Source organism: Acartia tonsa, chromosome 8 (genome assembly GCF_053477335.1).
Source record: "Acartia tonsa isolate MP-2025a chromosome 8, ASM5347733v1, whole genome shotgun sequence".
NCBI lineage: Eukaryota > Metazoa > Arthropoda > Copepoda > Calanoida > Acartiidae > Acartia > Acartia tonsa.
This window is the reverse complement of record NC_137267.1, coordinates 23057730-23083430: the sequence shown is the minus strand read 5'-3', so window position 1 is coordinate 23083430 and position 25701 is coordinate 23057730. Positions and strand designations below refer to the sequence as shown.

Here is a 25701-nt window from a genome sequence, read left to right as displayed (position 1 = left end):
TCACTATGCAAAGTTTGAAATCAATAGGACAATTTTAACATGCCTAAATTAGCAAAAAAGCTATCCGTGACGGACGGAAGTACGAACGGACCGACCCTAATTATAGAAAAGCTTCGCTTTTAAAAATCAGGTTTAATAGAAATAGGAGCTACAAAGAAAATTTGGTATAATACATGCTGATGGATAATTTATAAAGTAGCTTCGCTTCTAATAAGGAAATAGGGTTATTTTTATGTTTTGATGTAATCTACAGACAGGATCTTAATAGAGTAGATTTGCTCACAAAAAAGCTTTATGGGTTGTTTTATGGCCCCTAAACAAAGGAAGGGTGATAAAGTATTACGTTATACATTTAAAAGATTTGGTTAGTAACTAAATGTCCCTTATTTGAGCCCCAAACACAACAAACTAATGAAACAAGGATAATAATATCTGGCAAAGCGAATGCTATCCATTCTTAGAAATCAGTGTATTTGTGTTCAAACGCAGTATAATGTAAGTACTCCATAATTCTGGTATATACGTACATTTGCTTTTATAGACGTATTTAATTGTCAGATGCATAACTTTAACTTCTATCTTAAATGTGTGCAGCAAAATAACACCTTGAAGACATAAAATGCACCTTTTTAAGACATTTTTCTAAACAAAAATTATATGAATTGGATTTAAAAAAAATATATATATAAATGATATTAGCTTCTTATGGACATAATTATCCTAATCTTATTAAAATAACAAATGCGTAAATTGCGTTCAAATTTGTATCACACACAAGGATGACAACAATCATAGGCAGCGTAGTACAAATAAGGGGTATAGTCCTTTCCACGACATATCTCCATAAGGAGCGATTCTTCGTATTTTTCACAGTAGCTTTTCTCCTATTTCTAGCTCCTGCGGGGGGCTCTAACCCTGCGGGGCCAATTACCTAACCCTGTGGGGCAATCACCTAACACAATATAACCTAACCTAACCTAAAATAATCTATAAAAAGCCATTTTAAAAATACGAAGAATCGCTCCTTATGGAGGGATGTCGTGGAAAGGACTATACCCCAAATAAGAACATGAATTCACAAACGGATAAAGTTTTAGAGTAGGTGTTAAGTGACCTTAAGAAAGAAAAAGACTGGCGGACCAAGTGAGTTGCATACTGGCTGCTCTTTGGTAAGAGGTGTAAAATATCAGTGACAGAAGAGAAAATCACATTTACCAAATTGCGTATCGGACGTACTGACAAAGTGAATTATGTAGAGTAACTTCGCTACTAAAAGCGTATAATAAACTTTAAAGATAGATTTGTAAAGGTCAAATAGTATGGATTATTTGTTAACATTTGTAAAATATTTCTTATCTGTTTTTCAAGCGCTGTCCCTCTATAAATATAAATCTGTCAGTCAAATAGAATTTGTATATTTAAAATGCTGCGCTACTAATAGACTATATTGTCCCTGTTACAGTTGCATAAAACAAAGAATAAATAAGTCAATTTTTTAATTTTCATAATTTATTAATATATTTTTTATCATGATTTAAAATGTATATTTAATTATCACAGCCGACATATAATAGCAATTATTATTAGAATATAAAAATTAATTTAATTTTATCTTATATGAATGAATTTATCTTTGGGTGAGAGCTGTTCTAATCATATTTCTGGATGAATCTGACAAGGTTTCAGGGAAAACAACATTAAACTCTAGTATTATATCTCCCCTCCTCTCTGGTGTCTTGGAGAAGGGTAGACCATACCCCTGCAGACGTCTGCTTTGATTAGGCTTTAGAATGTCTCTTGAACAATCAACTCTAACTGTTTTGCCTTCCAGTGTAGGAACATCAAAGGTAGCGCCACACAAAGCATCTTTAAGAGAAACTGTTTGTGTGTACTTGATATTGGCTCCATCCCTTGTAAAGTTCTGATGTGGTTTGTCCACAATTCTAAAGATGACATCTGCTGGTGTGCGGCCAGGAACAACGTCACCTTCACTGGCAAATGTTATTTTAGTGCCAGCTTTCCAGCCGGGCTTTACTGTGATTTTTAGAATCTTTTCTTCGGTAGCACAAGAGCCATCTTCTTTATAAATCTTCTTGGTGATCTTCATTTTCTTTTCACAACCCTTCAGTAAATCTTCAAGGCTGACAGGAAGATCCCTTTCCAGCGGTGGGTCTTGCATCTTTTTCTGCTTGCCATAAGGCTTTCCTCCTCCAATATATTCAACATCCATGTCTTCAGTATCTCCAAAACCGCCACCAAATCCTCCAAAGCCGCCGCCAAGGCCACCAAAACCACCGCCCAAGCCGCCAATGTTAAAACTGCCGCCTTTCATGCCGCCACCTCCTCCAAAGAATTTAGCAAATGTTTCTCTGGGATCGCCGCTGGTAAATGTAAAGTTGCCGCCACCAAAATTAGGCGGGACACCGCCATTTCCGGCAGGTCCGTGGGCACCAGCACCGTTTTTCAGACCTTCCTCGCCAACTTGATCGTAAATACGGCGTTTCTTCTCATCAGAAAGCACTTCATAGGCTTCACTTATCTCCTTAAACTTCTCTTCAGCGCCGGGAGATTGATTTTTGTCCGGGTGAAATTTGAGAGCAAGTTTTCTGTAAGCTTTTTTCAGCTCATCATCTTTGGCAGTCTTGGATACTCCAAGAATCTTGTAATAATCCTTGCCCATTGTTATTTATTTATCTTTTACTTTTGATTGTTAACAATCTTTGATTTGTATTGAACTGAAGCCCTTGGCGGAAAACTTGTTTCTTATAGGCAGGAAGATTTTTCTGGAAGAAGAACATTCTAGAAGATGTTGTGTTGTTGTTTTGAGTGGCACGTCTGCTGTAAGAATTGCGCGTAAGCGTCTAGAACTTTCTATTTTGACGCATGCGCATTCTAGAAAATTCTGGCATTTTCGAGGATTTACTTGAAAATGTCGTCTTTTGGGCAGAATTTTCAAAACAAAACCAAAACATAATACCACAAAAAAAGATTATAATTGTTGAAAATGAAAGTAAAAAAACTCTGCTATTTTCATATTAGATAGAAAGCTAGACATATATGTAGTTTGTTATAGTAAAAAAAAATAAATTAATTCAATTTAGTTTGTTTAATTTTAGTACAAAATAAAAAGACAAATGTATAATTTTCTAATCATTTCTGGACATGGTTATAGAGATTGCACATAGTTCCCAATTGTCCAAGGAATTATTTTTGTAAAAATCAGATGAATGGGTTAAATGCATTACATATATAAAAAAAATCTGGTAATAAAGTTGATATATTAAAACTTAAGGATCTTTCACTATAATTTTTATGCTCTCTAAAAGGGAAACTTGAAGCGGGCTAAAATAACGAATTTCTGAACCCAATGTCCTAATCTCAGCGGGACACCACTCCTGTTACACCCAACCTCTTATTGGATGAACGAACGGGCTAATAAACGAGTTCCATGTTAGCAAGCTAAATGACGAAAATTTGTTCTCTGTTATAATATCCACGTTTATTCTACATCTATTGCTAATGTCTATATAAAAAGATGCTGTCATTGCACCTAATTTTTACAGGAATCATCATGTCAAGTTTGAAATCGATATAACAATTCTACATGCACAAATCAAAGATAAGAGCTACCTATTACGTAACAGACGGACGTATAAGGACGGTCCAACTTTTTAATACTTCAAAAGCTTCGCTTTTAACAACATCCATATAAGCATATTTCAATAAATCAAACTATATCAGGACCATTTGCAAACCTATCGAGTGACTGCACTATTCATCTTAGCAAAATATTTATCTAGTAGCTAAAATGTTTTAAAGATGCTACGTTAAGCCGACAGGACAATTCTATAATATGTACAAATCAACTATCAGCGCCATCTATTTATTCCTGAAATATTTTACATTAGTTTTTGGAATTTGTTTGTGGAATTTTATACCTGGCAAATCTTGTGAACGATATCTTTACGAAATGTCTTATGTTGATTTTAATTATGCAGCCAGTCAAAGTCATAAATAAAGCCAAAGCTGCTGATCAACCTTTCAAAACACATTTATAGATTTTGATAGTTTAACTACCAACTTTTTTTAAAGGGCGCTTCAAGTGTTGACAGTGAGCTATTCCATAATTCGAAATGTCCGTTAGTTCGAAACAAAATGTGTGAAAGCATGAATTTCTCAGTTGCCAAATTCACCAATGCAATGCTATGAGCATCAAATATACAGCGTTAAAACCTAAGGAGAACATTTCATTTCTTTATTGCAAAATATTATTTACTAATGAGCATCTATTTTACAAATACATTAGTTTGTACGATTGTCTGTCAATCAATGTTCTCTACAATTCTGTCCAAAATGTTATGTAATTAAAATCCTAATGAATAGTTCATATTTCTTATTGATGTTGTCAAATAAACGTCTAAAAGGAATGTTTACCACCTCATTTTAAACCCCACAAAATTTTTAAGCATAATTTTGATTAGCAAACCTTTGAAACCCCTCATTTTACCCCCCTCAAAAAAAAGCTTGGACGTCCCTTGTCTTTTTTACGGATTTTAAAGTTATGGTATGAGGACTGGAAGATTTTCAACTCCCAAAATGTCATTTTGAGATGCCTGTAACTTTTTTTGTTATTAGAGCTGGAGGCTTCAAATTTGGGTTATTGGATCTACCTATGACATTAAGCGGTGCACCGCGGTGTATTTCCTGTGGGCTTCCTTTCAGAATCTTTTATATATTATTAGCCGATGAATTTTCTCTTTACTTACTGTACAATACTTTACTGGTCTATGTTTATAATTAGCTAATCATTGACACAATTGTTTTGTTTTTAACTATATTGAAATCATATATTTAGTTTTAAACATTATTATATATAAGGGCTCGGCAGCGGCGCGTCAGCCGTATGTAAGCCACAGTGAATTAGTCAAATCATAACTTTAAAATTCAACTGGATGTCTAAACCTGTTCCTAAACAGATAATCCATATTTTCGGATTTTTTTATTTGCATATAAGTGGGATTAAATTTGAAGCCTATGCGAGGCTGCCGAGCCCTGATTTTTATTGCTGTCATAAAAAAAAGCAATATGCTTTATACATTATGAATATTTTTAAACAATTTTATTCCGAAAGGAGTGTTTTACTAGATATATTAACGGTTTTGCCTCTATTTTTTAACTTAAAATGTTAATGTAAAGATACAATGAAAATATAAATATTATAATTATAATTTTTCTAATCTTTATGATGGCTTTTAAATATAAGGGGGAGAAAGGATTGTATATTGAATAAGACATATTTATTATTGTTCTAGAATATTCTTTAAAGATAATTATGATTGAATATATTATTATAATTTATATTCTCTTTTTTACTCCGTCATACGAGAAACATCTAGAATATTCCGACCAATCAGAGACGAGCTTAGAAATTCCGACCAATAGGAAGCGAGTATTTCTCCGTCAAATTTTCCACATAGTAGCGAAACTTCGAGAATGCACTAGATACTTCATAGTGACTATATAAGCTTAGCAAAATCAATTCAGTTTCAGATTATCTAAAATAAAGATACGATAAACATTAACACAAAGAAAAATTTTATAAGTGAAAATTTAAAATGGCAAAGCAAGCTGCTATTGGAATTGATCTTGGCACAACTTACTCTTGTGTAGGAGTGTTTCAACACGGCAAAGTTGAAATAATTGCCAACGACCAGGGCAACAGAACAACACCCAGCTATGTTGCCTTCACTGACACAGAGCGTCTTATTGGTAATGCTGCTAAGAATCAAGTGGCAATGAATCCTAACAACACAATATTTGATGCTAAAAGATTAATTGGCAGAAAGTTTGATGATTCTACTGTTCAAGCTGATATGAAGCATTGGCCCTTTAAGGTGGTCAATAGTGGAACCAAGCCAAAGCTTCAGGTGGAATTCAAGAATGAGGAGAAGCAGTTCACCCCAGAGGAGATCAGTGCTATGGTTGTGACAAAGATGAAAGAGACAGCTGAAGCTTATCTTGGCTATAAAGTTAAAGATGCTGTAGTTACAGTTCCAGCTTATTTTAATGATTCTCAGAGACAAGCAACTAAGGATGCTGGAGTAATTGCTGGTCTCAACATTACAAGAATTATTAATGAGCCTACTGCTGCTGCCATAGCTTATGGTCTTGATAAGAAGTCTGGAGGAGAGAAGAATATTCTTATTTTTGACCTTGGTGGTGGAACTTTTGATGTTTCTATACTCTCCATAGATGATGGTATTTTTGAGGTAAAAGCGACTGCTGGTGATACTCATTTAGGAGGTGAAGATTTTGACAACAGAATGGTGGATCACTTTGTGCAAGAATCTAAGAGGAAGCATAAGAAAGATATTGCCGGCAACAAGAGAGCATTGAGAAGGTTGAGAACAGCATGTGAGAGAGCAAAGAGAACTCTGAGCTCAGCAGCCCAGGCAAACATTGAGATTGATTCTCTATTTGAGGGAATTGATTTCTACACTTCCATCACAAGAGCAAGATTTGAGGAGCTTTGCTCTGATCTTTTTAGAGGAACTCTTAATCCAGTTGAGAAAGCTCTAAGAGACTCTAAGCTTGACAAATCTGCAATTGATGAAATCGTTTTGGTTGGCGGTAGCACAAGAATTCCCAAAGTACAGAAGCTGCTGCAAAATTTCTTTAATGGTAAAGAGCTGAATAAGTCAATCAATCCAGATGAGGCTGTTGCCTATGGTGCAGCAGTTCAAGCTGCTATTCTCAATGGTGATGACAATGAGAAGGTTGGGGATCTACTACTGTTGGATGTTGCACCTTTGTCAATGGGAATTGAAACAGCTGGAGGTGTTATGACAAGTCTTATCAAGAGAAATACAACTATTCCTACAAAACAGACTCAAGTATTTACCACTTACAGTGACAACCAGCCAGCGGTTACTATCCAAGTGTATGAAGGTGAGAGAGCTATGACCAAGGATAACCATCTTCTGGGTAAATTTGATCTAACTGGAATTCCTCCCGCTCCAAGAGGAACTCCTCAGATTGAGGTCACTTTTGATGTTGATGCCAATGGCATTCTTAATGTATCAGCTGTTGAGAAAGGAACTGGCAAGCAAGAGAAGATCACAATCACAAATGACAAGGGCAGACTGTCAAAGGAGGAGATTGATAGAATGGTGAATGATGCTGAAAAGTTTAAGAATGAGGATGAGGCACAGAAGGAAAGAATTTCTGCTAAGAATGGTCTTGAATCATATATTTTCAACCTAAAATCAACACTGGAACAAGATCAAGTCAAGACGAAGCTCAGTGAAGATGACCTGAAATCTGCAAAAAACAAGCTTGATGATGCACTTAGCTGGTTGGATAGAAATCAACTAGGAGAGAAGGAAGAATATCAAGAGAAGCAGAAAGAATTGGAGGCTGATCTTAAGAAGTTGATGGAAAAGCTATACAGCTCTGGAGGCCAGCAGCAGCAGGCTGGAGGTCCTGGTTGCGGACAACAGGCAAGACAAGGCCAAGCTGAACCAACAATTGAGGAGGTTGATTAAATCCAATCATCTAATTATATGTATAAACCTAAATATGTTTTATTCATTCTGATATATATTGAAATATATTTTATAAAATAAGATATTTGTTTATTATTAACTTTAGTGGTTATTAAAAGCGAAGCTTTTTAAAAATAAGTTTACGTCCGGATCGGTTAGCTCTTCTTTATAACTTGGACATGGTAGAATTGTCTTGTCAATTTCAAACTTTGCTTGATGATTGCTAAAAACATTAGGTACGATTTATTAAGCATATCAACTCTATAATATTTACCAGAAAGTCCGAACGTCCATTTAAAACAAAACCTGTTGCTTTTTAACCTATATAAAAATATTTTTTATGTGACACATTAAATATTTATCCAATTCATCTGATTTTTGGAACATTGAATCCTATTATAGCAAGGTATAATGTTATAAGCTAAATATCTCGATAATCAAGTCTTTAAAATGAAAGTATGTTCTTTAAATAGTATCCTGTATTCAACATGGATGTAGTCATCCTTGTTTTAAAAACAAAGCAATCCTTAAAAGTTTTGTCATTTTTTTTACATAGTAAAGGAAGTAAGCTTTATAGAACATGTTTTGCATGTAAAAAATTGTATTAGGTAATTCACAGAAAATTTTAACTTCTTTCTGAAAGCGCGACTCACAGTTTCATAGTATTCAAGATTTGCAAGATACTTCATGTCTTAAAAAGCAAAGCTTTTCTTTAATTATGATCTGTATTTACCTTCGTCCGTACGTAAATACCTTGTTTTATCCTAATTTCATTATAAATTCATTGTTCAGTTGTCATAACAAAGAATAGAAATAAGAGAATATGCAAAAGTAAAAAAGAAAATCTAAAAACCATTAAAAACAAGGATAATGTCTTTTGAAGCATGACCGACAGAAGAACAGACTAGATGCGCATATGTGAATGAAATCTTCACTGAAAATTTTAGCTGTCTATCTTCGATAGCAGCAGAGAAAATTACATTTTCCCCCATAGCGGAACGGTTTGACTTACAGACAGACAACTTGAATTAGAGAGTATGTTCGTTACTAAAATCCGGGTATACTTAACAAGGATCAAACCCGCGGCTTGATATTTGAACCCCTGAAAGATGGAATCTACATCAGCCATTGTTGTCATAAAACGAGGCTTCTATATATCATGGCTCTGTTTATTCTTTAGAAAATACCTTTATATGCATTAGTTCCGTTATGGTAAACTAGTTGCTTCACTCTTAGCCTTTAAAAGGGAGGGCGCAGTAGTCAGGAAAAAAGCAAAGAACCAAGATAATAATGTTGCTTACCTGAAAAGTAAAACCAATTTGGACCAGTATTTTCCGAGTTATTATGCTTTAGACAAAAAAACATTCAGAACCATTTACTTCACCTCTAGCTTTAGGGAAGGGCAAGGGAGGTCAGGGAAATAGCCTAAATCCACCTCGAGACAGGTATAAAGCTTCCCTAGAAAGTATAACCAATTCATATATCTAATTTCCGTGAACTTTAGCTTCAGACAAAAAAACTTACTACTTTATATTATAAGGATTGACCTAACACGAAGATTTGACAGGAAGTCATGATAAGAAAGTGTAATAAAATATCAATTTAAAAAAATACATTATGTTGATATTATAAAAGCACGAAACATTCCTTCCATTATTGTTGGAATCATTTTTTATTGGTGCTTAGCTTGTAGATGACATGTCTCAGGATGGCTGAATTTAGAGGCTGTAGCCAATGCTTTCCATTCTGTTGCGCTACTTATGGACAAACCCATCTATGTTAAGTAACATTTTATTGGTGTATTGTTCTTTCAATTGCAAAGCTACTCTATAAATCGAAATGTCCCTGTTAGAAACGGTTTGATTAAACGTAGATTTAAATAAACGCTTTTTTGTGATGATTTCATATATTAATGAGTTTTTTTTCATAATTTACTTGGTCGATATCTTTCAAATGTACATTTTATGCAAAATTCTTTGAGGGTTTTAAATTTCTTTTTATGACAACGAATATCACCTCTATATCTATATCTCACTTTGTCCGTTTGTATGTATATCTACAATTTTTTTGTGTTTCCTTCTTATGGACGTTGTCATCCTTGTTTTATTTTTTATTTTTTTTGTCTGCGTAGTTGTTAGTAGAACTACATTCACTCTAGGAATTGAAATCTCAATCTATTATATAAGTGTAATTGTTACTTTGTTGTAATTGTAGGTTTCCTAGTACGTCTGCCAACTTAACAACTCAGAGAGAGAGGGGACAATGGGCTGTTTAATACACTAGTCCTCAAAGTTTTATAAAACGTTTTCTTATTTGTTGGCTTAACAACTTTCAGGACTGGTTTTTGATTGGTTGGTTAGTTAAAATGAGTTTACAAACGTTTCAAACATTAATTTTAATTTACATATGGGGTAATTTTATGTATCATCATTGGGGGTGTACACAAATTTATCAGCCATTGTCTAATCCCTTTAGATCTTTGCAATTGACAGCATCTATCTTGTTTCTAGACTCAAACATACAAAAACACGTGATTTGATTTATTTATTAAATTACAAGACCAACTAATAAATCAAACTTGTCAAACAAATTGTACATCCATCAACAAAGATTGTTCTTCATTGTCTGATGTACTATCTTTTATTAAATATTTGTCAAGTAACTGATAATATTTTTGTTAAACCCACGGACATACAGAGAGATGGACATTTATAAAATTATAGAGGAGCTTCGCACTGTACTGTGCACTGTACGTACATCCCCAATGATGATACAAAAAATTACCTCATCTGTAGATTACAATAAGTGAAAACGTTTGGACACAAAATGAACCAACCTATCAAAATTGAATAAAGTCCCCAAAGTTGGTGAGCCAACTAATAAGAAAACATTATTAAAAAACTTTGGGGACTAGTTTGATATACATACAGCCCAATGTCCCCTCCCTCTCTGACATTTACGCTGAAAATTGAATCAGTCATTCTTCCAGAGCTGAGAGGGAGCTACTCCGCAACCAAAGCATGTCAGATGTCAGATGCGTGACATTAATAGACAGAATAAGAGGAATACCTTGGCCTTAAACAGGCGTAACTCAATATTATCACTTTGAGGACATCTAGACAATAGTCGTGCTATTAAAGAGTTGGTTGTCTGTTGAGTGTTACTTAACCTTATACCCCAGGTATCCTAGGTTGTCCTAGGTTATCCTAAGTTGTTAGATCTGATGTTTAGATGACATTGACAACAGCCTCGCCCGCATGAACTCATTTACTATAAACAATAGATAAAATACATCTAGATCCCTAACCAGGAAATTTGACTAATCAGAACACAGCGTGGGAACAATCCGGCCATATTATTAGTTAGAACGTTTACACATTATGGTACGAAATGCCGGTACTCTTTTAATTTTATCAGGCTTTAAAAATGCTACCTTTTGGAAATTACATCGTCCAATTATATCGCCACCCGTTTATTGGAATGAATCTTCAGTGATTTAATGTGACCTCGATCTTTGTCTGCTTGAAATTCCATTCCCATATAAACAACCCCTTAAATAGTGGATGTAAATATTCATTTATTTCCCGGAGGTAGTCATTTATTTCCCGATTTTTAATTTTTTTTGGAAGATTTTAGAATTTTTATTAATTATTAAAAGAAACTTGATATCAGGGATATAAATGATCATAGCCGGGAAATAAATGAAAATTAAAAACCAAAATTAAACCACATTTTAGCATAAAAAAATGAGTTTTTTGTTTAAATGAGAATGATATTCCTGTCCTGTCCCGAGGGAATAAATGATGGACCGATAGGTCATCATTTATTCACGAGGGTAAGAAATATTCATTCCTAAACAAAAAACTGGACAGGAATACCCCATTTTTGTTGTTCGGATTATTGGGTCTTTGAGCCAATCTACACAAATAACTCCTTTCTCTAAATACTTATGGATAAAAACGTCCTTGTATATTTGTTATTCATCCATTAGGCATACAACTCAATGCAAATACAGATAACAAAAGAAAAACAAGCAAGCATATGACCAAAACACGCAAAGGTAAAAATTCATACGGTGCTTTCCCATAAAATGTCAGTTGAGCATCCTTATTTTTAAAAATAAATTGAAAATTAGTTTGAAGGGGAAATATTTTCCTTTTCTTGCATGTTGGACATAACTCTGCGGGATCTATACCTGGGAAGCCTTAACCCTATGGGGTTTCCCAGTAACCAATATTACCTGACCTAACCTTACCTAAAGTAAAAAAAACAAACAAACAAAAAAGCATGCACGCCTATGACTAACAAAATAACATCTTAAGCTTACCATCTAGTTGGATATACGTGCATTCCTCATTAAAAAGTAACACTATGTCTGTCTGTGTGTAGCGAAGGATCTCGGAACAGCTAAACATTTACTCCAGGAAAGATGAATAATTTTTCTAGAAACCTATAAGAGCGTAGCCTCTGCTAGTCAAAGTTTTTAAATATAATTGATAAAAGATATACATGGATAATATAGGGAAAAGTTAGCTTGCTAATATTGACAATATTTATTAGTAAGTTCGTTCATTAATTTAGTAAGAGAGAAGGTTTATGGGGTAAAAATGGTGTGGGGGAAATCTTAGCTCGCTACATAAGTTTCACATGAAAATCTTGTGTAACATTCAAGTGATAATACATCCATTTTAGGGAATCTAAACTTTATGTTACAAGTTGAATGTGTTAAAAAAAGGAGGGCCACTAAGTCTCGGGGTCAAAAATCATATATTTTCAACAAGAAAGATGAAAGAGTTAATTCAATTAAGCTATTTAAGAAAAAAGGGGTATTCTTTCTCGTATTCATTCGAATCTGGTGAATAGGAACCGGTTCTCATCCATACGAAAAAACTATGTCTAGTATCGTATTATATCCAGCTTTCTACGAATATAAAAATATACAAAAATATTCGGCACCTCGGGGCTAAAAAACTAGTTTTAATCTTATAATTGTACATTCTATATCCGCGGAAAGCCGTTTATAATACGATGCGAGAAATAACTATTTTATACCAGAGATTATTTAGAATTTTGGACTCCCTAAAACTGGAGAGCTCCACCATTTTTAAGTATCTTTATTAAAAGCGAAGTTTTTCTATAATCAGGGTCGGTCCGTCCGTACATCCGTCCGTACGTCCGGAACGGATAGCTTTTTTCGTTAATTTAGGCATGTTAGAATTGTCCTATCGATTGCAAACTTTGCATGGTGATTCCTGTATAAGTTAGGTACGAGTTAGAAAGCGTAGCAACTCTATAATCATTACCAGAATGTCCGTACGTCCATTTTAAACATGTTGATTTTTTTACATTTTTAACAACAAATTTGTATGTGACCTAATTATCCGATTGGTCTGATCTTGGTATACTGATTCCTGGAACAACAAAGTACAATATTATAAGCGAAGCAACTCTATAATCAAGTCCTAAAAATGTAAGTATGTCCATAAACATTATCTTGTATCAAGCAGTTTTTCAACAAATTTACTTACAATTTTGCTTTGACTCTTATACATTTACATTCTGATTATTCAGTTCTGACATTATACAAGTGTTAATGTCTGTTTGTCCTACCATTTCAGTGCTTCACTTTTATGGATGTTGTCATCCTTGTTTTGATTTGTGTCTGGAATAAGTGGACCCTCTGACTTCAATTTTAGTTTTTAAAGGAAAAGTAAAAATTAATTTTAAAGGTTGCAGTGGATTTTTGTTCTTATAAAATTTACTCCTACCTTTGGGTTACCGTAGAGAAAAATAATTTCTGTACAGTGGTTTACGGGATCATTTGCTACAGACATACATCCTGTTACTTTTAAATATTAATATAATACTATGTATGTAAAGCGAAGGATCTCAATAACCGCTGAACCGATGTAATTTTCCTTACAGTGAAGCTTCTTATAGATCCAGGTATGGTTTGTAACTTTTAAGGGGACGAATCACCACCTTCCACCACCAAGAGAAATAGCCCCTAGAATTGAAATTAATGGGTGACTAAAGAGACCCTTAGGGAACTATATTAATAAGATTAAACAGTTACTAAGCTGTCATAAGACAGCCCAACAGAAAATTTCGGACACTTATAGAAATACTACGCATTAAAATAATACAATAGGTAACCACAAGCGGTTATAGATGCGTAAATTTAGTCACAATTATTGCCGCCTTTTAATTTTAAATGGTATTAAGTTTTTTTAATGTTATTCCTTTTTTAATATTTGAATCTTTATCAATTTATTTCTTACGTAAAGAAATATTGCATTAAATTGATAAATCCAAAGAATTTTTGTATAAGATACTTTATTTTGAGCAACTACACTAAAATATAAAACAAAAAAGTGATATCATCTAGCGGCCAAATTCTAGACTAAAATTAATACAAATTTTAGATATCTAAAATGTTTACTGTATTTACAAAAGTTGAGAATATTTGATATAGTGAATATTGGCAAAAATCAGAAATACCTTGTTCATTTTGAAATAAATCTTCAAAGAAAATTTGATTTCAATCATATACATATACATTATACCCACGTTGAACATATATATAAATAATATATAAAACATTTGTAGAAAAAGGAAACCCAGGAAACTTAAGGGATAAGACAATGAAGTGAAAATAAACAAAAACACCACTTCCTGTAGATTTTGATTATAATGTTTAGATGAAAAAGGTTCGTTTAAAATCATCAAGAATTAATAAGTTCCCAAAGTTGTTAACCATCGAAAGAGATATCGTGTTAATGAAAAACTTTAGTTGCCAGTATAATTTAAAGCCCAATGACTCCTTTTACCCAGAGGGGAGCTAAGCTCAAGGTTAAATATAAGTTAAATAACTAAAAGTTTAACTTAATTTAAATTAATTCTTTATATTTGTTTTGATATCATATGTATACCAAGCTGCCTGCCAACTTATGGTGTCTCCAAAAAGAGGACAAATGTTAAAACGCTTGGCCAAAATATCCTGATTGACATCATATTAGAAGGGAATCTGACGTCAATTGGTATAGTTCGGCCAAACGTTAGATCTTTTGTCTTCTTTTTTAGGAGGCACTATTTTACACTAGCGGCTTCGCCCCTAGCCTCTAGGGGCTTTGCCCCAAGGGGTGATAAAAAATTTCGAAATTCGTTAAAGGACCAAGGAAATCTTAAGCAAAAAAAAAAAAAAAAAAAAAAAAAGGGGAGGGGATTTTTTGTTTTTGGGGGGGTTGGGGGTGTCCCACCCTCCAAGAAAATAGCTTAAAACCACCACAGGACCAATAGGTATATACCCTGAAGAGTAGAATCCGATCGGTTCAGTGGTTACCGAGATCTTAAGGGACAGACAGACAGACAGACAGACGGACAGACGGACAGACAGACATCGTTCTACTTTGTATTATAGATATCATAAATGTGGGTTTTACTTTTTTCCTCCCCTTTTTTGTTTTTTTGTAAGTCCCCGTAAATAAAAAAAAACTTAGCCAACTCATTTTCTATAAATATAATGTTTATCATGTTCGTGTGGTGGTCTGTCAAAAAGATGGACAGACAGACATGCCTTATTGGAAGAGTATCTCACGCTACTGTAAGGACAAGTTTTAGATTCTTGTTTTTAATCTGAACATCAAATTTATTTCATAGGATTGGGAACATATATTATTTGTATAAACTTGATATTTTATTTATACAATAGATTACTGTGACGTAACAAGTAGCGCATCCACTCGTTGTCGGGAAGGTGATAGGTTCGAATCTCGGCCAAAATCCGCGTCATAACAAAACACTGTACTGGCTTCTCCATTTAGGTGCACGACATAAATAGTTAGAGTAGGAGGGAATCACTTTGCTCAAAACTGGCGCATTTCATTACCATGCACAGTTGTGGCTTCCAGAAAAACGTTGTGCAATCAAAGGGTTAGTAATAAGGGCGTTTGACCATATAATCATGTACATCATTAAGCAAGATTTGGTATAGAGATACACCAAAATAAGATCTCTTGATGAATGCCGTTCTTTATAGCCTCTTCGAGGCTATAAATTAGATTTAAGTAAGGATGACAACATCCATAAGTGCCGAAAAACAAAAATATTAAAAGAAAACAAACTGAAAACCTATTAAGTAACATGTATAGTAGATGCTTATCAATCGTTCAGAAGTAACTTTAATACAGCAATATAGCTTCAAATAAACAATCCTTAAAACAATTAGAAATTAAATTATAATGTTAATAGCCTGACTATATTAATTTTTGCTTCAAAATGATAAGAGTGAGACAAAAACGGTCTAGCTTTAAAATGAACTGAGTAAATTTCATTTCTTAAAGAGCGTTATAGACGTCAGAACAAAGTGGTTAATAGAGTTGCTTCGTTTTTATTAAATATAAAAAAATATACTGAAATTTTTTTTTAGGTTATCGGTTGACGTCTTTTCCATTAAATGGACGGTTGGTTTACCTAAAAATGTCTAGTGTGCATAAAAAACATTCCCTCTTATATTGAAACTAGTGGCTTCGCCCCTAGCCTCTAGAGGTAATTAAAAAGAATGTAGTACATTTGGTGCAGCACCAAATCATAGTATTGTTAGTATCATCTGCATCATAAAAAAAATTGATGGGGATTTTTTTATTTTTTGGGGGGGTTGGGGGTGTCCCACTCCCTAGAAAATAGCCTAAAACCACCACAGGACCAGTAGGTATATTCTCTAAAGAGTAGAATCCGATCGGTTCAGTGGTTACCGAGATCTTAAGGGACGGACAGACACTTTGGGGAAACAGGTTAAGATTGTCTACTTGGCTGTGACTGCTAAAAAAGTTATCGGCTGTAGAGCAGTAAACATGGTTCTGTTCAGTAATCTTTCAACGTCATCTTTTTTGCACATTGTGTAGCTCAAGATGCAAAAATATTTTGGCTGTTTTGCACATTGTGTAGCTCAAGATAGAAATATATATAGAAACATATTTTGACTTAAAAGCGCATCTACTCTAAAACTTATATTTTTATTTTGTATATCATTACCTGTCTTATTACATTTGGAAAATGTAATTTTGAGCGTAGCCGCGCGTCAGCCGCCTATAATCCTCAGGAACATCAACCTTTAATGATATTAAAAAACAGCTGGAAGTCTAAAGCTGACCCAAATATGGCAATCTTTCTTTCCAAAATTTGCTCAAAGCATCCAAACGGGTTTAAATTCATAGCTTAATCGGACGCGACTGAATTTTTGAGTCATCACAGGCCAAAATTAGAATTACCTGAAAAAAAATTTGCTAAATACAACTTCAAACAATAGTTTATTGTAGGTACAAATTTGTAGCTTTTAAAAAATAACCAGTGTTGAATTTTATATTGATGCTAATTCAAAATTAGTGGTCAGCATAAAAAAGGTAATAACTTTATTCATCGCATCGTATTATAGACAACTGTGTTAAACTATTTGAACTAACATAATTGAGATCACATATGCTACCTATCATCCTTGATTATACTAATCTAATATATTCTCTCCATCATCTTTTTTCAAGAGGGTTGTCTATCATCTTTAGGGACTTTACAAGCTAAATTTTAATAGATACATATATGCTTCCTGGGTAGTTCCAGAAAAGGAATTTATCAAATATTTTAACTTATCTAATTTCTTTTCACAAAATTTTCCTTTTAGATATTTGGTTTAGTGGCTCCCAATATTCAACCCTTTATGGAACGACCTTTGTCTGATAAGTCCTGACTGTCCATGGTTATGTGCTGCGCCTGTTTATGGACCAAGGTATTCCCCTTACTCTAACTATCTTTGTCTTGCACCTGAAATAGCAGCAATAGAACAATTTTTTACGTATTTAGTTGTTATTCGGTGTCGGGCCGAGATTCATACCTATTACCTCCCAGAGGCCAAGCGAAATAAGATAAATTAAGAATATAAAAAGGATTAACATTTCACTAAAACTTTGTCGAAATAAAGACTAAATGTCTGTGATAATGAAAGTTCAATTATAGAAAAAGAATAAAATCATAAAAAATTTCTTTTTTACCCATTTATTTTTAAAGAAATTTAGATACTGTAAGAGTGCGTCCTTGTTTGACAGGCTTCTCAGTTCTTTGAATAACGAACTTAGGTGTAGACATATGGACGTACAGATCACTAATTATAGATCAGCTACGCTGATATGGAATCATGAAGCCAGTTTAAGTTTATTTTAGTATATGAATATGGTATAAAGATATACAAAGTTAAATCATATAGGCAAAAAACAAGCAATTACAATGGTTCTGTTAATGTCTATCCCTGTCTTTGGGAGACAGGATAGACAAAAGGGGAAACTCACTTGGAAAGATTAAATCAGCATCTGCTGAGAACCAAACTAGTCCAGTGATTTAGTGGTTAGTGAGATCTTACTGTACAAAGAGACAGCAGACAGACATACATTCTATTACTAACATATATTACATAGGTATAGACTGTAGATGTAAAATTATTGAGAAACCTTACTCATGATACTATTTCTTTCTTGAAATAACAAGGATAACAACATCCATAAGTAGCGAAGCACAAAAAATCATGGATGGGAATACGTACAAGTAGATTTAAAGTGTATTTATTAAAATCAAGAATAGATTTATTGGAGAAAATAAACACATACTTAGTATAATGATGACGGTCAAAGTAAATTACATAAAAGATGCTCATATAAAAGGAAAAATTATTTTGATACTGATATCCCAAAAAAGTTTTAAAATTGACCAAAAACACTAAAGATATGGGGAAATATGTAAAACATATAAAAATATCCAAGAAACTGCTTAAAGGCCGTCTGACCGCCATGATTGTATTCTTAAAACGACAGGATATTTAATTTTTATTATCTTAACCTAAAAAATTTGGAAAATTTGACTATATACATCAGATATATGGAAAAATAAAGGAAAAATTTAAAAATAGCCAAAAACCTGCAAAAAGGCATTCTGACCGTCATGGTTGTTTACTATAAACGACAGGAAATTTAATTTTGATATCTATCACTGAAAAAAATTTTGGAAATCGGACCATAAACACCAAAGGTATGGAGAAAAATGTGAAAAATACAAAAATAGCCTAAAACCTGCTTAAAGGCAGTCTGACCGTCATAGTTGTTTTCTTTAAACGACGGAATATTCAATTTTGATATCTATATCTGAAAAAATTTTGGAAATCGTACCATAAACACCAAAGATATGGAGAAAAATGTGAAAAATACATAAATAGCCTAAAACCTGCTAAAAAGCGGTCCGACCGCCATTGATGTTTTATAGTTAATTGTGCTCCCTAATAATGGGAATGTTGTCAAAAAATTTCAGACTTTTATCATTTATAGGAGCCGAGAAAATCACGTTTCCTCCAAACTAAGACGGACATTTCAAATTATAGAGTAGCTTCGCTACTAAAAACATCTCAAAATTTCAAGACCTCTAAAAATGTTTTCGCATGCCGAAACTAATTGCAAAAATGTTTTCTAATTTTTTTGTGCTCCATAAACTATGATTAATAGTCTCACAAAATACAATTATACATTATACAAAGATAACTATGTTTATAAGGAGCGTAGCAATTATAGACTGACAATATTTTTTTAGGATTAATATTATGAAAGGCTACATCAAAATGTTTTTGTAGTTAAAATGAGTTTATCAGTTAAAAGGTTAGTTAGCTTATAAACTACAAATATATACCATAGCCAGTTTCCTAACACATCCTTATAATAAATAAATAGGGTGTCCGTCTGTACGTCTATGAGTCTGTCTGTGAGTATTATCTCGCTATCCACTTATCCGATATGGATCTCATTTACAATCTAGCTTAAAATAAGTCCAGGTAAGTTTTATAACTAATTTGAGGTAGAAAATGACCCTTCAAAAAGTTTATGTTTAAAACTTGAAAGAGGGGGGGGGGGATGGGAGGCTAATTTCCCAACTCCATACCTCAAGTGTCCTTAGAGGCCTCTATGACATAAAGACATTGTGATGTTCTATAGAGTAGCTACAATACTGCGCTCTCTCTATGTATAAGAAATAGGATGCCTGAATCGATGTATCTCGCTCCAATATGTCTCTCCTTTATAGGATTGATTCTCATAAATCAAATAAATCGGTGAAACACATTAAATTGACGTACTAGGGACTTCCAGAAAATATAGGATGATAGGACCTCATTCTTTCTCATGTGTGATATTTTATATATAAAATATAATATATATATAAAAAACACGAATTTGCAAACGGAGTGAATCAAGCTATTGTTTAGTGTTCATGAAAAATGATTTTGAACAAAGAGAAAGAAGTAAATTAGACCATGAGATAGAATAGAACAGAAAACTTAATTTTGACTTCACTGAAAATCGGATTAAAATACCAAAGATTTTTCATCTGATGCTTCAAGCTTTAATTACTTTAATTATCTTGATGGTTCAAAATTTGGTCAATTACAAAGATTAGCACTTTTTAAATGAGTGCACCCCTATAATCTTAGGGTTCTGTATTGGATGATTTAAAATAGTCTAAAACCATCTAAAAAAAACTCCCAGAAACTGATATTCTAGCAAATCCAACTGCAAAAAGTTCAATAGTATAATGCCTATCTGTACCGAAGGATCTTGCTAACCACAGGACCGGTAACTTTTATGGGAGTGGGTATTACCACCCTCCCAAGAGAATCGCCCCTAACAAAGAAATTTAAAACTAAGATTAAAAATAAGAAATGGTAGACTCCGTGTGTACCCCCAAAATATATTTTTACTTTTTCTTTTTAAAACTAAAATTAAATAAAAGTGTCAAATTCACCCCCCCTCCCCCCACCCCAAGTGCCCCTGATGGTCTCTAGGGGCGTAGCCGCTAGACAAATATATATAATAATATTCCACTCAGGTTTGCGTAAATTTAAAGTGTGCAAAAAAAACAATAATTGGTCAAGATTTGATTTAAAGGAAAGCATAGCTTTTAAATTATGCCAGTTTGAAATTGCAGAACCAATTATGAACATAATTGTCCTACTTTATTTCTGGTATTTTTAAAAGCGAAGCTTTTCTATAATTAGGGTCGGTACGTCCGTCCGTACGTCCGTCCGTCCGAGATAGATAGCTTTTATTCGTTAATTTAGGCATGTTAGAATTGTCCTATCGATTTCAAACTTTGCATGATGATTCCTGTTGTAGTTAGGTACGATTTAGAAAGCGTAGCAACTCTATAATCATAACCAGAATGTCCGTATGTCCATCTTAAACATGTTGATTTTTCTACTTTTTTAACAACAAATTTTTATGTGATCTAATTATCCGTTTGATCTGATTTTTGGTATATTGATTCCTGGGACAACAAAGATCAATATTATAAGCGAAGCAACTCTAAAATCAAGCCCTTAAAACATAAGTATGTCCATAAACATTATCCTGTATCAAGCAGTTTTTCAACAAATTTACTTACAATTTTGCTTCGACTCTTATACTTTTATATTCTGATGATTCAGTTTAGACACTATACAAGTGTTAATGTCCGTTTGTCCTACCGTTTCAGTGCTTCGCTTTTATGGATGTTGCCATCCTTGTTTTTCTAAATACCGTCCTCAACCTGACTTTTGTGTCTGAACATTTTGACCCTAATGTGAAATAATGTAAAATACAATTACTGGACGATAATCTGTCATTCATGCATAAAAAAATTTTAGAATAAAATTTTATAATTTTCGCACAAAAAATTTAAAAACAAAAATGACAACACCCATAAAAGCGAACCTCGACAATTATGACGTCAGATAAATAACGTTAGCCTGGTAATGTCATTTCCTTCATTTACTTAAGTACAGACGGACAAAATGTGATTAGGAGCAGCTTTGCTATTTTTAAACAAAAGAAGAAATAATAGCATAATTAATTGTTATAATTATGTAAATCTGGGCGTCGGAAATAATATTAAAAGCGAAGCTTTTCTATACAACGTTTTATCTTCAGTCCATATAACCTAGAAAGGGTTACTATTTACAATCCTATTAGAAGGTCTGTGTTTCTATTTCAAACCTGTCGGTTTTTTTCTTTATCTATTTGGATACAACAGTTTTTTATCTCATTGCATTATCCTTAATTTGGGATCAGAGGTGAATTCTTAAGAAACTTTTGCCCCACTAAAATCAGTGAGGCAAGCTAAAAATTTTGAGGGGATAATTTTGCCTCACTAAAATTTTAGTGAGGCAAACTAATTTTAGTGGGGCAAAAGTTTTTTTAAGAATTCACCTCAGGTGCAGTTCAATGTAAAATGTTCATGGTATCGAATAACTTCAAAAATTTATGAACTTAATTTAGAACCATGTTTTGTCTTGTCATTTCTTAAATAGAAAATACTTTCATGGATGAGTATATGTATTTCTATCACGCAAAAGTATTCTATAAGGACTTGCTTCTATATTTTATAATTGGCGACTACGCCCCAAGAGGCCTCTAGGGGCACTTGAGACTTAATGGAAGTTGACCTTCCACTTTCCTATAAGAGAAATATTTTATCTAGAGGTGATTGATTATGGGTGGGTGGAGGTACCCTCCTCTAAGATAGTTATAAACCTTTCCTGAACCTTTAACTTACTTTTAGATAAGGAATATATGAATGTTGTGGTTTAGCCTCAAGCAAGTATGGGCTCCGTCCATATAGATGAGTGGGGATAATTCCCTTACTTTTATTTTGCTAAATAAATAAATAAAAATAGAGAATTTTTTTTGAGGGGGGGCCCGGGGGGGGGGGGGCTGGAAATCTTTTTTAGGTGGGGGGAAACACGACATTGTCTATTCAGTAGTTACCAAGATCTTAAGCTTCAGACAGACAAAAAACATCCTTCTACTTTGTATCATTTAGTGTAAAATTTTCAATCCACTTGTTGCTTGTAATGGCCACTAGAGGCCTTGTTTCTATCAGATTGTTTTGGTTGGCTGAGTATAAATAGAAATTTTAGCTTTTTTAACATTTCATAGATTTTTCTGACATTCACAATGTATTTTGATTTTGTTCAAAGGATATTATCAAGTGAAGCGTTAGCAATTTTTCAAAGAACTTTAAACATGTATACTGTATAGGACCTGAAAGTACATTCAGTACATTTAATTTTCAAATTCATGTTTTAGAATTTTTTCACATATGTTTTGCAAATTTGCCATTTATTTGCGAAAATTGGCGACCCATTCGCAATTTTTTTTCAGCTGGGTAGGTAATAGTAGATATAATGATTCCCCTACTCGCATAATGTTTTAGGCACGTATATATTTTTTAAATTACCTCTTGGGGCAAAGCCCCTAGAGGCTAGGGGCGAAGCCGCTAGTAATATAAAATAGATTTTTTATCTCAAGCTTAAGATAAAAAAAATTACTGGTCTGATTGGGTTGTACTTTTTAGGGAATCTTTAAAAATATCGTGGTGGGGTTTAAGGCTATTATTTTTATCTCACCCATCCTCTTTAAGGGTAGGTGCGAAGCAGCTAGTCCTATTATATAAAGCAGTAAGGGTGTTTTATCTAAAGCTTATGATCTCAATAACTACTGAACCAATTTGGTTCTCTATTTTAGGTAGGCTTCACCTAGGTCCTGATGGTTTTAAGAACCTAGTAAAAGTGTCTGACTCTGATTATGACGTCAAAAAAATTAACCAATGAGAGGTCACTATAAATTTTACCATTGGTCAATTACAGTGTATATTTACAGGCCTCTCATTTTCTAATTTTTTTTACGTCATAATCAGAGTCAGACACTTACTAGGTTCGGTTTTAGGATATTTTATTTTTTGATTGAAGTCTTTTATCTTCCCTATTGAATCTAAACCCCTAGATGGTAGAGGCGTTGTCACTAGTGGAAATCAATAACAATATCTATGATTTTTATAAATCTGTGGGCATGTTTATTGTACATCTTCTCTATAACTCACATGCTCCTTCAGTCTTTCTGTAATAATTAAAATGTGTTTTCAACTTTTTCTTTTCTGGTATTTAAGATAGGATGATGATTTTTTGGGTGAAAACTTTGCCGACCCTTTCTAATTCTATAAATCACTTTTCCGGAAGTCTATTATTCTTTGCCACTTCGAAATGAATAATTCTTTTAATAGGAATGATCAAAAAGACAAAGTGCTTTGCACACCACTGATTTTTATTAAAGACATTTCCTGTACATAAATAAGAGATGAAAAATTATATCCAACTAAGACGATAACAGTCATTGAAGTGAGTCTCAACGTATCAGAAAAAAGTACAAACTAATGAACAGAAAGGATTCTTTGACTTGTGCTTTAAGAAAATTCTTTAGAGTGTTAAAAAAAACTTTCACTATTAAATTTTCAAAATTGTATTTTTAATTAGATATCATGTAACGTGTGCATTTTAACTCTAATTCATTGATTTTCATTTTCTGGTGGAAATACCAATCAAACAAGGATGACAACATTCATAAGCGAAACATAAGTAAAAATTGTATGAATGAAGTCAATAATTACAATGTAAAAAATATACATATAATCATAGGCCAAATAATCTTCTTATTAAATTTCTGGTGCCTATCTTCATGGTTATCAATTAAAAATCGTACTTACCTTAAAAACGTTCGGAAGTAAAGACGTCCAAGCTTTTTATTTTATATTTTTGGATATTGGGGGGTAACATCCCTTTAATCCTCCCCTTAGAAGGTCTCTTTATTAAAGGATAGATAGATATTAGGACAAAAAATTTAAGAGAACATGGACAAAATAAACCACTGATCAATACTCGAGTATATTATCATTAGCAAAAAAATTAGTCTTCTATCTGCAGTAGGTAGCAAGAAAATACCGTTTTCCACTTAGCCATTTAGACAGACTAAGTAAGTTATAGAAAAGCTTTGCACTACAAAAACTTTCTTTCGGAGGAAAAACCTTTAACATAAGCTTTCCATGTAAGTTAATGCAATTACATATATGGTAAATCCATTGACGTCACAACGAGGTAAGTCCTATTGCGACAAACAACATTATGGTAACAGTTAAATTGGACAAGATTTAGCATTTATGTGTGGTGTTATTATCGGTAGTTTATGGGCCCTGTATATATCTATAAACTGCGCTCTTAGCTACACGCGCACTGTGCGTCTAAGTTGTCTTCAAAACATTTTTTAACTCTAAACAAATATGATTTTCATTATAATCCAAAGCCATAACAAAAAACTACTGGGTGTATCAAACCTACCTACAGAAAAGGGTTGCAACTGTAGAAATCTACAAGATTGCCCCCTGGATGGAAAATGCCTTACAGAAAGTTTGGTGTACAAAGCCCTTGTCACAGATGAAACAAACCAAACTAAATACCAATATATAGGGCTGTCATCTGGAACTTTTAAAAACAGATACTACAAACACTTGCACTTATTTAGACACAACAACAATGGTACTAAGCTTTCTGACTGCATTTCAAAGCTTAAAGAACAGAACAAGCCACACAGCCTAAAATGGTCAATAAAAGCCCTTGCAACGACTTACAACTAAAACTTCAATAAATGCCAATTATGCCTGACAGAATGTGTTTCCATTGCCCATGCTTCAAAATCAACCACAACATCACTCAACATGAGAAATGAAGTCCTCAACCACTGCATACATCGAAAAAAGTACTTACTGGACCAAACTTAACCTTGTATGGCCATATCATTGCATTTTTTTTTTTTATATATATATCATGCATAATATTCATTACTACAAAGTACATATTGCCTTTTTATGTGTTAAATAAGAAACATTAGTCATAGTTAAATGGTAAAATTTAAATACCTCACCACCTTTTTTATTATGATAAAATCATCTTTTGTTTTTAATAAACAGTATAAAACTTATGCTCATTAAAGCATCATGTCTTTTTATTTATAACCAACTGAAGATTGTTTTTAACATGAAACACTGTGTATTGGACTTATCAAATAAAAATAACATGTTTAATTAAACTGTGTTGATCACTCTATCTATAATACAAAGTAGAACGATGTCTGTCTGTTTGTTTGTGTGTTTGTGTGTGTGTGTGTTTGTGTGTTTGTCTGTTTGTAGCGAAGGATCTCGCTAACCGCTAAACCGATCGGGTTCTCCTTTACAGGGTAGCTTCTCATAGTTCCCGGGAAGGTTTATAACT

The 25701-nt window shown here is 33.3% G+C and overlaps 1 protein-coding gene and 1 pseudogene across 2 annotated transcripts; one reads left to right on the top strand and one right to left on the bottom strand.

Annotated features, from left to right (window-relative positions):
- Positions 1-1606: 1606 nt before the first annotated feature.
- Positions 1607-2846, bottom strand: LOC145326272 (dnaJ protein homolog 1 pseudogene; annotated as a pseudogene). The gene has a single exon (XR_013881808.1). The product of XR_013881808.1 is annotated as a dnaJ protein homolog 1 pseudogene (transcript).
- Positions 2847-5549: 2703 nt separating this feature from the next.
- On the top strand, positions 5550-7625 carry LOC145326269 (heat shock 70 kDa protein 1-like). The gene has a single exon (XM_080169483.1). It carries the CDS (start codon positions 5616-5618, stop codon positions 7542-7544), a length of 1929 nt encoding a protein of 642 aa, XP_080025609.1. The 5' UTR covers positions 5550-5615; the 3' UTR covers positions 7545-7625.
- The last annotated feature ends 18076 nt before the right edge of the window (positions 7626-25701 follow it).

Excerpts from the sequence above, each read along its gene's own strand:
- LOC145326269 (XM_080169483.1), top strand. The coding sequence starts at position 5,616 with ATGGCAAAGCAAGCTGCTATTGGAATTGATCTTGGCACAACTTACTCT.